This window comes from Felis catus, chromosome E1 (genome assembly GCF_018350175.1).
Source record: "Felis catus isolate Fca126 chromosome E1, F.catus_Fca126_mat1.0, whole genome shotgun sequence".
In the NCBI taxonomy this organism is placed as follows: Eukaryota; Metazoa; Chordata; class Mammalia; order Carnivora; family Felidae; genus Felis; species Felis catus.
This window is the reverse complement of record NC_058381.1, coordinates 23,735,380-23,748,345: the sequence shown is the minus strand read 5'-3', so window position 1 is coordinate 23,748,345 and position 12,966 is coordinate 23,735,380. Positions and strand designations below refer to the sequence as shown.

The following is a 12,966-nucleotide window of genomic DNA, read 5'->3' as shown; positions in this document are numbered from 1 at the left end:
CTAACAGAACACAGGACGGCTCTTTTCCCGTGGTCTCTGAATTGCGGCTGAGTTCGTCAAGCAAGGAGGACAGGTGCCAAGTATCTTCACATTCTAAGGACGGTCACCAGACACATCCCCAACCTTTACCTGAGCCTCTAGAAGCGAGGACTGGAGGAGTTGTCTGCAGAGCAGTACCTCATCAACCTGTGTACAGCCCACTGTGGCTTTTCCTCTTCTTTCCCCAGAGGAAGGGCAGGAGTCACTGCCTATCCTACGCCAAGTGAGGGGACTTCTCAGACAACCCCTCACAGACACTAGGCGATGTGTGCAAGGAAAGACAGGTGCCCTACCACCTGGTGTGTTCCCGCAGTAGAGCCGTGGCCGTCTGAGCAGGAAGGAGGAACAAGAGCACGGCAGTGGAACTGCAGGAGAGACCACGTCCCCCCACCACCCACTCATCCAGCAGGTATTGGTGAGGGACTACTACGTGCCAGGCGCTCAGGTACGTATTACAGACATTCCCAGGGGACAAAACAGACCAAATCACTCCCTTCTTAGAGGTTCCTTGCAGGGGAGGGAGACAGATAACAAATAAGAAAAGGTAAAATATACAAGATATTAAAGCTGACGGGACAAAAGACAAATCAAGCAGAGAATGGGAGAGGAAGGATGAGGGTGGGGTGAGAGGGCACAGATTTGAGAAAGAGAGGCCAGGGAAGGCCTCCCTTAGTGGGTGACACCTGAGCAGAGATGTGAAAAAGACTAGGGTCCAGTGCATGTGGCTCTGGCTACGGGCCAAGCGGGAGCTTCAGGAGGCAAAGAACACCAGATTGGACAGAGACCGGAGTTTCAAGCTGGACTGGGACATTTAACAGCTGAAGGTAGTCAGGGAGGTAAGGAATCGGTGATGAAGTGAAGGGGTGGAGAGGAAGAATCAACAGAGCATGGTAAGGCATTAATTAGAGACCCAATGTTTTCATTCTAGTAAACCAGTAACACAGATGCAATTTTACATTGTTGCTGCTAGTATGTGTATAGTAAGGACTGAAAAACTTTGCCACAGATACCTTAAGTCAAATAGTGTGGTTTCTGTCTGTGACTTAAGCATCTCACCCACAAACGCAGATACTACTTAGTGAAGTCATATGTAACTTGAAAGATCTAGATTAAAATACTTAATGTAAGGGAAAACTGAAAATACTGTCAAGTGTCAGGATTTTGAATAAGTAAAACATAAATGAACATACCTAATAAATATTCCATGCCTTGGGCTGACTGAATTACTTCTGTGCACACAGAACTACTACTGATTCCATTTAAGGTATCATTTGCCTTCTTAATGACCTATAAGAAATGAAATCACATCACCTTATATAATTGAGAAAAGTCATTGCAAATCAATTTACTATTAGTAGAGAACCCAACAGAGAAGCCAGGAGGTGTGAAATAGCATGACTGACTGATACATGTATATGACCATGCTGAAACAAATGTGAGAATTTAATTTTAACCTTGAAGAAACCATCCTCCATTTCTTTGGAAAAGACAGAGGTTATTTAAGTTTAAATATTATTTTAATTTAGGCAGCATTAATGATATCATTTTGTTATTTTCTTTTTTCTTCTTTAGAGAGAAAATGTGCTCATGTGCATGTGAGAAGGGGAGAGGTGGGGGGGGGGGAGGGAGGGAGAGGGAAAGGGAGGGAGGGGGAGAGAGGGAGAGAGAGACAGAGAGAGAAAGGGGGAAGGGGAGGGAGAGAGAGAGAGAGAGAGAGAGAGAGAGAGAGAGAGAGAGAGAGAGAATATCTTGAGCAAGCTCCATGCTCAGCATGGAGCCTGACAAAGGGCTCAATCCCATGACCCTGGGATCACGACCTGAGCCAAAATCAAGAGTCAGATGCTCAACCAACTGAGCCACCCAGGCGCCCCTCACTGTTATTTTTTAAACACAGTGACAGGTGAGGGCACAAGGGACAAATGAGCCACTTTTGCTATCATACACGTGAAAGAAGCCTCACTTAAGCCGTATGGCTTTCCCTCCAGCTTCCCTTTGCACAAGGCCATGGAGGAAGGGCTCTCCTCAAGTTTTCCTCTGTCCATTCAAAGGCACCAAGGAGAGGGCAAAACGGCACAAGACAGCACTCACACATGTGAAAGCACCGCAAAAGTGACATACTCACATCTAGGGCGCTCCCCAGGCACCTCTGCCATTCATATGCATATCTCTCATTCTCCTGTGAAATTTATAAAAACAACGGGGTTAAACAGGCAGGACTGGAGTCCTCTATGATTTCTGTCAATGTACAGAGCATTGGAAGGCTTTACTTTTTATTAAAAACACTCTACTTCAAGCATGGTTTATCTCTTGAAACCACTGATGACTCTTCACAATTACTAAGTGCACCTTCTGAGCACATGATCTGTGAGTCTGAGGGGAATGTTTTGTAGCAGCTTCCCTCTGCAAATGTTGGCTCACTGGTTCTAGGAATAGTTTAAGCTTCTCCAAAGGCACTCGCCACATAGGTGTCTAGTACAAGAGCTAATACTAAACCACCAGCTTCCCACTCCACAGTTATGACGCCGTGTGTGTGTGTGAGCATGTATGAATGACAAGGAGGGCACAGAGGAGACATAAGGGTATCGGCTGTAGGAGGAAGACAGCGTGGGACTAAGACGCAGCAAATCCAGACTTTCCTCATCTCCTCTATCTGGTGTTTTAACATTCACTAAGTCTAAAGTGATAAAGTCTAAGTGCTCAAAGAAAAACTCCCCCAAACACCCCTCCTCGTGAAGTCTTCCGAACAATTTCAATTTTAGGGCCGCTGACTCCTTTCAGCAGATGTCCCATCTGAGAAGTATTTTCATCCAGGGCTAATGCTGCCATTCTCTCACTTTAATTGAATATTTTGTGTCTGGTGCCTTGTGACTTTCTGTCCCTCGCTTCCCCACAGAAAGTTGAAAGCAGTTTTTCTTGAGGCCCTCAGTGCTCAGTTGGTCTTTTCCCTGCCCCTCTGTAGAAAACTCCCCTGCTCACCTCCACCTCTCCTGTCAGATCTTTGTATTTGTCACGGATGACAGGCAGAGCCGGCTTCTCACTCAGAGTGTTGGAACGGTCCCTGAAAGGCTGCTCCAAAGCCGGAGAAGGAGAAGAACGGCTTATTTCTTTATCACCAAGGCTCAAACTCCTTTTGTGTGATCCTGGAGAAGTGGATGGCACAAAGGTTCTGATTACTCAGCTTAATTCAAGCCAAGGCTCTTCCTTGCTAACATGACCCTCTTCTTTAGATGCTTCTGTCATGAGGCATTCAGAAACACAATCCGTGTTCATTCTCCTCTGGCAAGCTATCCAGGCATATCTCGGAGATGTTGCGGGTTTGGCTCCCAACCACATCAATAAAGTGAGTATTGCAATAAAGTGAGTCAAATGAATTTTGGGGTTTCCCAGTACAGATAAAAGTTATGTTTGCCCTACGCTATAGTCTACTAAGTGGGCAATAAATAGCATTATGTCCAAAAAAAAATCAATGTGCAAAGATTAAAAAATACTTCATTGAAAAAAATCACAAGCTCAGCCATCATCTGAGCTTTCAGTGGTTGTAATCACTGATCACAGATCACCATAACAATGTAATAATGAAAAAGTTTGACATGTTGCAAGAATCACCAAAACGTGACACGCCGACACAAGTGAGCAAATGCTGTTGCAACAATGGCACTGACAGACTTGCTTGACCTAAGGCTGTGACAAATCTTCAAACTGTAAAAAACACAGTACCCAGGAGGCGCAATAAAATGAAGTATGCCCTATGTTGAATCCTTCTGGTTGTTCACTTCTGCTTGGTTTCCCTGACTTTAATTTTCTCCATTACTCTTCCCTGATCTAGCACAAGTGCAAAGCCACTGGAGTCTGGAGGACAAAGTGTCTTTTTAAATATCAGTGTGTAAGAGTCGTGTTGCCTTTCCAGTCATTAGTCACGGATTTGCACTGAGCTCCTACATACTCTCGATCCAACAGAAATCAATGATGCCTTCTGTCAGGATGGGCTTAAAGCAGAAGGGGCAAACTCAAATGCTTTCAGAGAGCAGGCAGGTCAAGTGCATGACTGAAGTGGGTCAGCCAGAGAGAAGAGGTGATGGGGACTATGACAAGGAGGACAGCATACCCCATCTGTTAGAGGGGGCAGTGCCATTCAGCTCTACCTGATTGTCAAAAGGGGGGATACAGGCCTAGTATTGCCAGATATTACTTTTCAAGAAAAGCTAGAAATCCAGATTGTGAAATCGCATGATTCTTATTGGCTGGCAGCACATTAAAAAAACCTTCTGTGTGGCTCAATCAAAACAAGTCTGCAGGGGCAACCTGGCTGGCTCAGTCATTTAAGCGTCTGACTCTTGGTTTTAGTTCAGGCCATGTTTATATGGTTTCGTGAGTTCGAGCCCCTCATCAGGCTCTGTGCTGACAGTGCAGAGCTTACTTGGGATTCTCTGTCACCCTCTCTCTCTGCCCCTCCTTCACTCGTGCTCGCTCTTTCAAAATAAATCAATAAACTTAAAAAACAAAACAAAACAAAACAAAAAAAAACAGTCTGCAGACTGGATCCAGACCCACGTTGCAGCCTCTGGATTAAAAAACACAGTCCATAGCCAGGGAATAAGAGCAGGGTTGACTTGTCCCCAAGTGCATCAAATCCATTTCTCTGGCTCTTTTAACACAGTACCCCTCTAGCCAACAAGCTAATGAACAGACTGTATGCTGTGCTTGTTTTTAGCCCAAAAAGCAATTATCTGAGGGATACAGCCTTGACTTCAGTTTAGCTGCAAACCCTTTTGTATAGCCATCTATAATAGACCCTGATTTCAGAGGCTGCAAATCCATTTCCCACTAAACCAGAGACCAACTTTCTGTTAGAAAGAACATCTAATATCTCAGTGGAAGAAACCACCACAGTACAGTCGACACTGAAAGCAACTCACCTTGAACAGAAAGGTCAAAGGTCGCCAGCTCACTTTTGATCATTTCTTCACTGGATTTCATTTTGCTCTGTGAATTGGCCACCAAAAAGTCAAATTTGCTGATTTTGGGCTTTTCACTTTGAAACTCTCCAAAGTCATCTGCACATTCTTTGGGAGTGTCGTGAGAAGTGCCGCTGGAGGCCGGGCTTGGACAGGTGGCGTCCGGGCTCCGTTCGGCTGTAGGCAAGTCCTGTCTCGTGAAATCTTTATAGTCCCCACTTTCATATTCCTTTTGCTCACTGGTCTGAGGAATCACATCTTTAAAACTGGCAAAAGCTGGGAAGGTGGCCTCTGGAAGAGCATCTTCATTTGTGAAGGTTGTTACTCTGGAGAGAGAGGTCATGGTGATGTTTTCGGAACTGCCGAATGAAGTCTCTTTCTTTTGAAGAACCGAGGCAGCTGAGGAGGACCCGCTTCCTGCTGAGAGGACAAATGGAGAGAGTTTTCTGCCCTGAGACGCATCATCCCTGTCTGACCAGTCATAGCTCGTAAGTGTGCTCACTGCAAAATTGCTACTGTAGGTTCCAAAAGCAGCATATTTTAAGTCCTCTATATCTGAAAGGGAAATAAGACCCCACAATTAGAGGCAAGCTCATGATTTAGGCAAAATGCCCTAAACTCTGCAGAAGCAAAATGTCTAGCATATTTGATTAGTTTTATGCTATGTTGGAGTTAACTACATTTAGAGCTTGTACTAAAATTAAAGGAATTGGGCTATAAAATCTGATCTTTAAAAACCCACATTAGCTTTGAGTTGGCATTTATATTTAGTTACAGAGTTATTTTCTTTGCATATAAAGATTACTATAAAAGACAGGAGTATCATCTACCAACATATGACATGATTAGGGTTATTTGATAAACTGTTCACTTACAAGTTTTAAGATGTACTTACAATACCCCCTGCCTACAACTGGTGCCTTTTGCCCCAGCTTGGTTGGGAAATGTTCCTTTAACACACAGATGGACAGAATGTACATGACAAACTAGTGAAAAACTGACAATTTCTCAAAAGTAAAGTGTAAGTAATGTCACCTTTTAGCCAGTTCTCAGGAGTCTCTGTCTCGCAAGATCGAACGATAGATTTTAATTAAGCAGTTACTTACCTAGTTGTTATTTTGGTCAATATGATGTCATACTGCTGTGATGGAGTATGAGGAAAGAAAAATCAACCTAATCTACTTTAGCCTCTAAAAAATAGAATCAAAGGTCTGGGTCCTGGTGGGCTCCTGTTTCTCCTTCAACTATGTATCAGCCCCTCATTAAAAAAAAAAAAAAAGAAGAAAAGAAAGAAGAAAAAGAAGGAAACGCTGGGGCAGAAGACTCATTTCACAAAACATTCTTAATACACGTTTAGATCATCTGAGAGGTAGCATAAAACACCAGAAAAAATGTAGGTTTTTGATTTAGACACATCAGGGTTCGACTCTAGTGCTGCCACCTACTACTTGTGTGACACTAGGCAAGTTATTTAACGTTTCTTAAGTTGTCCTGCTTACAGAAGGGCCTGTGTTGTGTCGACTCCCCAGTAATGTGTGGAAAGGGCCGCCCCGCTTGATGCCCGGTGAGCAGTACATAATAGCAACATCTGTACAGCATAGTTGCCCCGGGCCTCCATTTGACATTTAGGTGCGGCTTTAGGGTCTACGATGGAGTTATCTCAGAGTGCAAATGAAGGGCCAACTCATCACTTTAATGGTCTGACAAGGGAAAGTTTCTTGCCCATTTTCAAAAAGCACACCCAGCTGAGGCTGAAAGCCGCTCGTGCGGAGTGCCCCGGTTTCAGCAGCGCGGTCTATGCAGCCTGGTTGGCGGGCTGAGTTTCATCCTGGTCGCTGTCTATGAGGCCGGAGGGCCAAAGGCAGACTCCCTCTCTCTGACGGCCACAAGTGTACTTTACAAGGCAAATGCTCACGAGTTCGGTGATCCAGGTTTTCCGAACTAAGTCAACAGGTGAACCACACTCGGTCATTTTCTCTTTTTTTCCTCTGAGGGTTAAGGGGCTCCTGCCATGTCCATGGCTCTCCTGACAGTATAAACCAAACCTCTCTCGCTTTAAACTCAAGTAGGAAAAGGGTACTAAATGAATAATAACAGTGGAAAACCCTAGATTACACAAAAGGCGAACCAGCCAAAAGCGGGTACCAGCTTTCATAGAACAGTATATTTTAAACCTCTGTGGTGCAAATGGTACCCTTTCAAATTTGGCTTATTGAACAAGAGGGAGACAAAGATTCAGGTGAAAACTGTACAGTTTAGAATGAATAAAACAAGGATTCAGGCAAAATGCTTTCTTAATCTCCGGCTGTAGCGTTTCGTGCCTCCCACCCCCAGCTACTACTATTTAAAGGGATCAGAAGGTGCCCTGACTCCAGTGAGGGAAACTTCAATCAAGGGGCAGACGCAGTGACACAGAGAGTGGTCTTCAACGTGTGCGTTCAGAAAAATGTCTCAGAATACAGATATTTTTATTATTGGATCCTACCAGAAAGCTTTTTGGGGAAGCTGTATTATGAACTGCTTTAAGAATCTCACCTCCTAAAAGGGTAGCAATTTCCCCAAAGACTGAAGGTAAATTTATTAGAAAGTTAGGCTCTAGTTCGAAAACCACAATCCAGTTGCTATGGTAATAAAAAGACCCTTTTGTGCACTTATGCAATAAGAAAAAAAGGGTTAAAAAAACAACCAGAAATGATTGCAATATAATGAGGTAAAAGGCATTATGAGCAATAAGGGATTACCTTAGCTGAAGAGCTTTTAAATATTTTTATAATACTACAGATCTTCAACAAATCTTATTTTTATTAAAAATGAGAGACATAACATTTTGCCTTTTAGAGCAACTCACAGAAATGACCAAACGAAAGATTTTTAAAAAATGAATTATATAAAAAAAAATTATATATAAAAAAAATGAAGTGTAAATATATAAGATATACCAAAATCCAGCTGATCAAGCTGGATACCAAAATCAAGGCTGATTTTAAAAGTTTACTTTTGCTTATTTATTAGCCATTATTATGTAAAAAAAATGTACTGAAGTGCAATTCATTTGAACGCATAGGAAATACTAAAACTGAATTACATGAGGAATATGAGAACGTGGTATTCCTAAATCTTAGTATCTATAAATAATATTAAACTGAGTAGTATTTCCTGGCATGGTGAATATTAGTAAACTATTTTCTAAGAAAACTGTGGTAAATCAATTCACTGAGGGTAGGGTAAGCCAAGGAAATTTCTCATTGACTGTTTTACATTTTCTAAGCAAATTACATGTATTACTGTATGACAGTCTTCAAAATATTAAAGATTCTGGGAGAACTACAACATAAGTGATGGAAGCCCTGTCTACAAAAATGATATGGAATAACCCACACTTTGTAATCATTGAAGTTTCTATTGCTGGGTCTTCCATTCGATAGCTGAAGTTTGAAAATTGCAAAAGAAAAAGGAAAAAGAAAGCAGAAGGGCTGCAATAAAACGAACAGAGAATCACTACTGTATCTCCAAGTCTACAGGAGAACTCTTACTTAGGCGGTGCTAGGTCGAACTGCTATTGCACACGGATAATAGGCCAAATTGTGTGCTGTAATACAGATATTTGTTTGCAACCAGGAATGTCCTATTACAGAGGCCAAAGGAATAAACTATGCTAGCTCCTTTCCATCATGGATCTTAAATCAAGACATGGATTTCTTGCTTATGCTGGCAAGTAACCCTATCAGTCTTTTCCATAACCTCTATTCAAATCCCTTCTGAACGGATGCTGAACACAAAAACAAGGTATTTCTTGGAACAAAGAATGTGAGCTGCCACAAGACACAAAGGCCATACCAATTCCCATGGACCTTTTCTAAAGCCGTAAGCATATGCCCAGATGATTACGTTACTGGCTTTTGAGATGGGGGTTTAGAAAAAGAAGAAAGGATACATGTGCAAAATCCACTATTCTCCAGTGTTTTATATAGCAATAAAAATGTACATTGGACTGAGGAAGAAATATCTTTTAATTTCCAATGCTGATTTAATCCAAACTTCACTTACCAACGCAAACCATGAAATATGTGTACATTTCAACTTCTTTCTACCCCTGGCCCTATCCTGCCTTTACATTCTCTATTAACTATAAAACCTGGGTTGTGTCCTGTAAGTCTCAAATACTCTGAGAGTTATTGAAGAAAAGAGGAAAGTGATCACAGTGTTAAGTATGACAGGGCTACAAAAGGCTGCTGTATAATTGCCTTCTAGTGTTTTCTAATTTGCACAGACACCTCCCATTCTTCATTTGTACCGACTCACATACATCCAGGGTTTAAATGATACCCATGCTATCTGTAAGCACCTTCAGGTTCCTGTCAGTGCTTTAAGTTCAATAAAGAAAAGCAGTTACTCTGTGGGTATTTTAAGTCAGAGGGGGCTGGAAGGCTAAGGAATGGTGTCAGGACATACAGCTGACCCTTGAACAACATGGGTTTGAATTGCATAGGTCCACTTATACATGGATCTTTAAAAATAAATACAGTTTAGTACTGTAAATGTATTTTCTTGTCCTTGTGATTTTCTTAATAACTCTTTTTGCTAGCTTACTTTATTGGAATACAATATATAATACAATACATGTGTTAACCAACTTTATACGGTAAGGCTTCTGGTCAATGGTAGGCTATTAGTCAAAAGTTGTATGTGGATTCTGGACTGCACTGGGGGGTCAATGTCCCTGACCCCCATGTTGTTCAAGGATCAACTGTATGTACAGCAGGACTGCTCATGGTCACCATTAACAATCTCACCAAATGAGCATAGAAGATGGCAATTACATTTAGGGCCTTTTGGCCATGCAAGGGAGAGAGCAGCACCCAGAAGACCCTCTTATGCACATAATCTTATCATGCTCTCAAAGCCACTGGGCCAACATTTTCCAAAACAACTTATCAAAAGAGTTCAACTGATGGAAAAACAAAGCTAGAAGCAGCTCTTTAAACATAATTTGATTCTGGGGCACCTGGGTGGCTCAGTCGATTAAGTGTCTAACTCTTGGTCTGGGCTCAGGTCATGATCTCCCGGTACATGAGTTTGGGCCCTGCACTGTCAGTGCAGAGCCTGCGTGGGATTCTCTCTTTTTCTGCCCCTCCCCCACTCGTATTCTCTCTTTCCCAAACTTTTTTTTTTTCTTTTTTAAATTGGGGTGCCTGGGTGGCTCAGTCGGTTAAGCGTCCAACTTCCACTCAGGTCATGATCTCACGGTTCATGGGTTCGAGCCTCATTTTGGGCTCTGTGCTGACAGCTCAGAACCTGGAGCCTACTTCAGATTCTGTGTCTCCCTCTCTCTCTGCTCCTCCCCCACTTGTACTCTGTCTCTCTCTCAAAAATAAACACTAAAAAAATTTTTTAAAAAGACTAAAAATAAATAATAAATAAAAATAATTTGATTCTTTGAATTATTTTTGGATTTAGCCCAGTTTCTTCAATACTGCCAGCATCCCCTTCCTGTTCATTTGCTACTTTTAAAAATCCATAGAGATTTTAATGTGAACAACAGAGTGAATGTAGAATATGAATACACTTGTACATTTGCTCAGGCACTGATGTGTGACATCAGCAGTAACTGGATTACTTTACTTGGCATAGGAGTAAACACAACAGTATTTGTTTGTTTGCTTGAACCTGTAGCATAGAGTTCTTCAAGTCTTTGTTGCAAGTTTATATTACCATATTATTAAGACTTCCTCCCGAAAAGTAATGTTACTCTAGAAAAATTAACTGTTCAGTTTATGAACGTGATTATGTTTTACACACAGTTCAGCCTGCTCAGATAAATGCAGAAAGGACAAAATAAAGCAGTCCCAGATGGACCAATTTAGCATTAGATAATTCCATTGACAAAGCAATTTCTTAGCCAAAGCCACCACAAGATTAGTCTCATACACAGCGCTAGAAAATTCTAAATAAAGGGCAGTTGGTATTATCACTAGATGGAGGCTACACCAAGATCTCTTTCTTCCAAATTAGTTAGCAGCATACATCATAATTAAAATGTAATATAATTTACACAAGGTTTCTGAAACCAAGTATTATCCAACTTTCTAAAGCATTAATTTCTGGAAAACACAGTAGTTTGAATGGCAGATTCATCTTTTCTTTGCATTAATCTAAACATTACTTTAAAAAAATTTTTTTAAATGTATTTATTTTTGAGAGACAGAGAGAGTGAGAGAGACAGAGCATGAGCAGGGGAGGGGCAGAGAGAGAGGGAGACAAAGAATCTGAAGCAGGTTCCAGGCTCAGAGCTGTCAGCACAGAGCCCGATGCAGGGCTCGAACTCATGAACTGTGAGATCGTGACCCGAGCTAAAGTCGGATGTTTAACTGACTGAGCCACCTGGGTACCCCTCTTTGAATTAATCTAACCCCCAACATGCAACTTTTTTCTTTCCCAAATGGCCTATTGCAGATACTGTAAGTGATCTCTCTGGAATCCTCTTCAAAATCCTCATTTTCAATGGTTTAATTTCTTTCTGCCTCAAATTCTTAAAAAAAGAACTAAAATTTCAAAATATAAGAAAAAAATGGAAACCATGGAAACAATCCTTTTTTCCAAGGTTTTTATTGGTCTTGGGTTATGATCTAAAAAACAATAGTATTCCTAAGGTTTTTTGCTATTAATATTCTCTAAGATAGAAAAAATATTTTCCAAACTTAGCATTCTCTTATTGCTAACTTTTGTGCATCTTTCTAGAATTATTTTCTCAAAAAATGAAAGTGATTTAAAGCTTGCTTTGAAGATATCCTAAAATCGTTTTAAGAACTTGCTTTATGGACTGTGAGCTTTATAATACATTCTGAAGTTGGAAAGATAACAGGCTCTACAAGTAGAGGGTGAGCACCTATTTCAGACCCACACTGAATTCAGACCTGAAGACTTCCTGATGTTAACACTGAACACTCTCCATCACAAAGATTATCAATTGAAATTCAGTTTGCATGTACTGTGCTCAGAAGCCCATCTCAACACCATTTCATGATTTACTTTAAATTTACAGACATCTAGTTATTAACAGATGTATCCCCTGTCCCCAACACTCAACTATTAGATCTGTCCCTCACCTGCCCCTCTTCACAGTGCAACTCCTCGTGGTGGTGGGCTCTGTGAGGTTTACTAAGCAATAAAATCGACTCCCATTTTCTCACTAGAAGAAAGGAGTAACTTTTCCCTATTACACAGTGTGTAAGGTTTACATTTATTTTTTTAAACATTTAAAGTTATGTTTTAATCCAGTGCCATGTTAAAAATTTATATCAATGGGATTATTAGGGGAAAGGGCTAAACCAATACTTTCTTAGAAGAAAGGTAGTTGAAGAGACAAAAGGGAAAACCCTTTAATCACAGGAAGTGCTATTGTTTTACATTTGATATGGACCAGGTATTTCTTTGGTCTAATCCTGAAAAAGTACAAATTACACACATCCCCACACTTTCAAAATATGCCAAAGAATTATTTATTAACATAGGACTTACAGATCACAAAAGAGAGTGGTACAGAAGAGCTGGAAAAGAAGTCATCAGAATAAGCATGCAGATCAGTATTTGCAGAGGAATATACCAAAGCAAGTTCGAAAAGGCACATTCACACAGAAAATGTCTAAATTGAAAAAAAGACATCAGAAAAGCAGCCAAAAAGAAAAAAATACTGATAATAAGGCGCTGATTAAAATACAATGATTTTCAATGTCAAAGAAGAGCTACTTTACAAGTAGGTAGGGAGCTACAGAAGTCTCGCTAACCCTTTGAGAGTGTCACAAATGAGGGTAAGCTCTTGCTGCCAACAAAACCAGATGATTGTAATGACTGCACATCAAGATGCTTTGGCGCCAGATTAAATTTAGTGGTGGGGATAAAGCAGCCTAGATGAAATTATATTGCAGCAAGGGCCCAAAGGGTTAAAGGTAATAATACGCAGAGAAATCAGGCA

At 41.1% G+C, this 12,966-nt stretch overlaps 1 protein-coding gene across 17 annotated transcripts in view; it reads right to left on the bottom strand.

The window, feature by feature from the left end:
* The window catches only part of SYNRG (synergin gamma), an 86,512-nt gene that overhangs the window by 19,281 nt on the left and 54,265 nt on the right, over positions 1-12,966 (bottom strand). For 13 of the 17 annotated variants that reach the window (XM_006940101.5, XM_006940103.5, XM_045044976.1 and 10 more), the window contains 4 exons: positions 4,956-5,549; positions 3,016-3,179; positions 2,162-2,215; positions 1,230-1,326 (listed from right to left, as the gene is read on the bottom strand). In XM_006940101.5, the coding sequence (XP_006940163.2) occupies positions 1,230-1,326; positions 2,162-2,215; positions 3,016-3,179; positions 4,956-5,549 (909 nt within the window). The remainder of the gene's footprint in view (positions 1-1,229; positions 1,327-2,161; positions 2,216-3,015; positions 3,180-4,955; positions 5,550-12,966) is intronic. The other 4 variants (XM_006940106.5, XM_006940112.5, XM_006940111.5 and 1 more) reach the window with 2 other exon arrangements.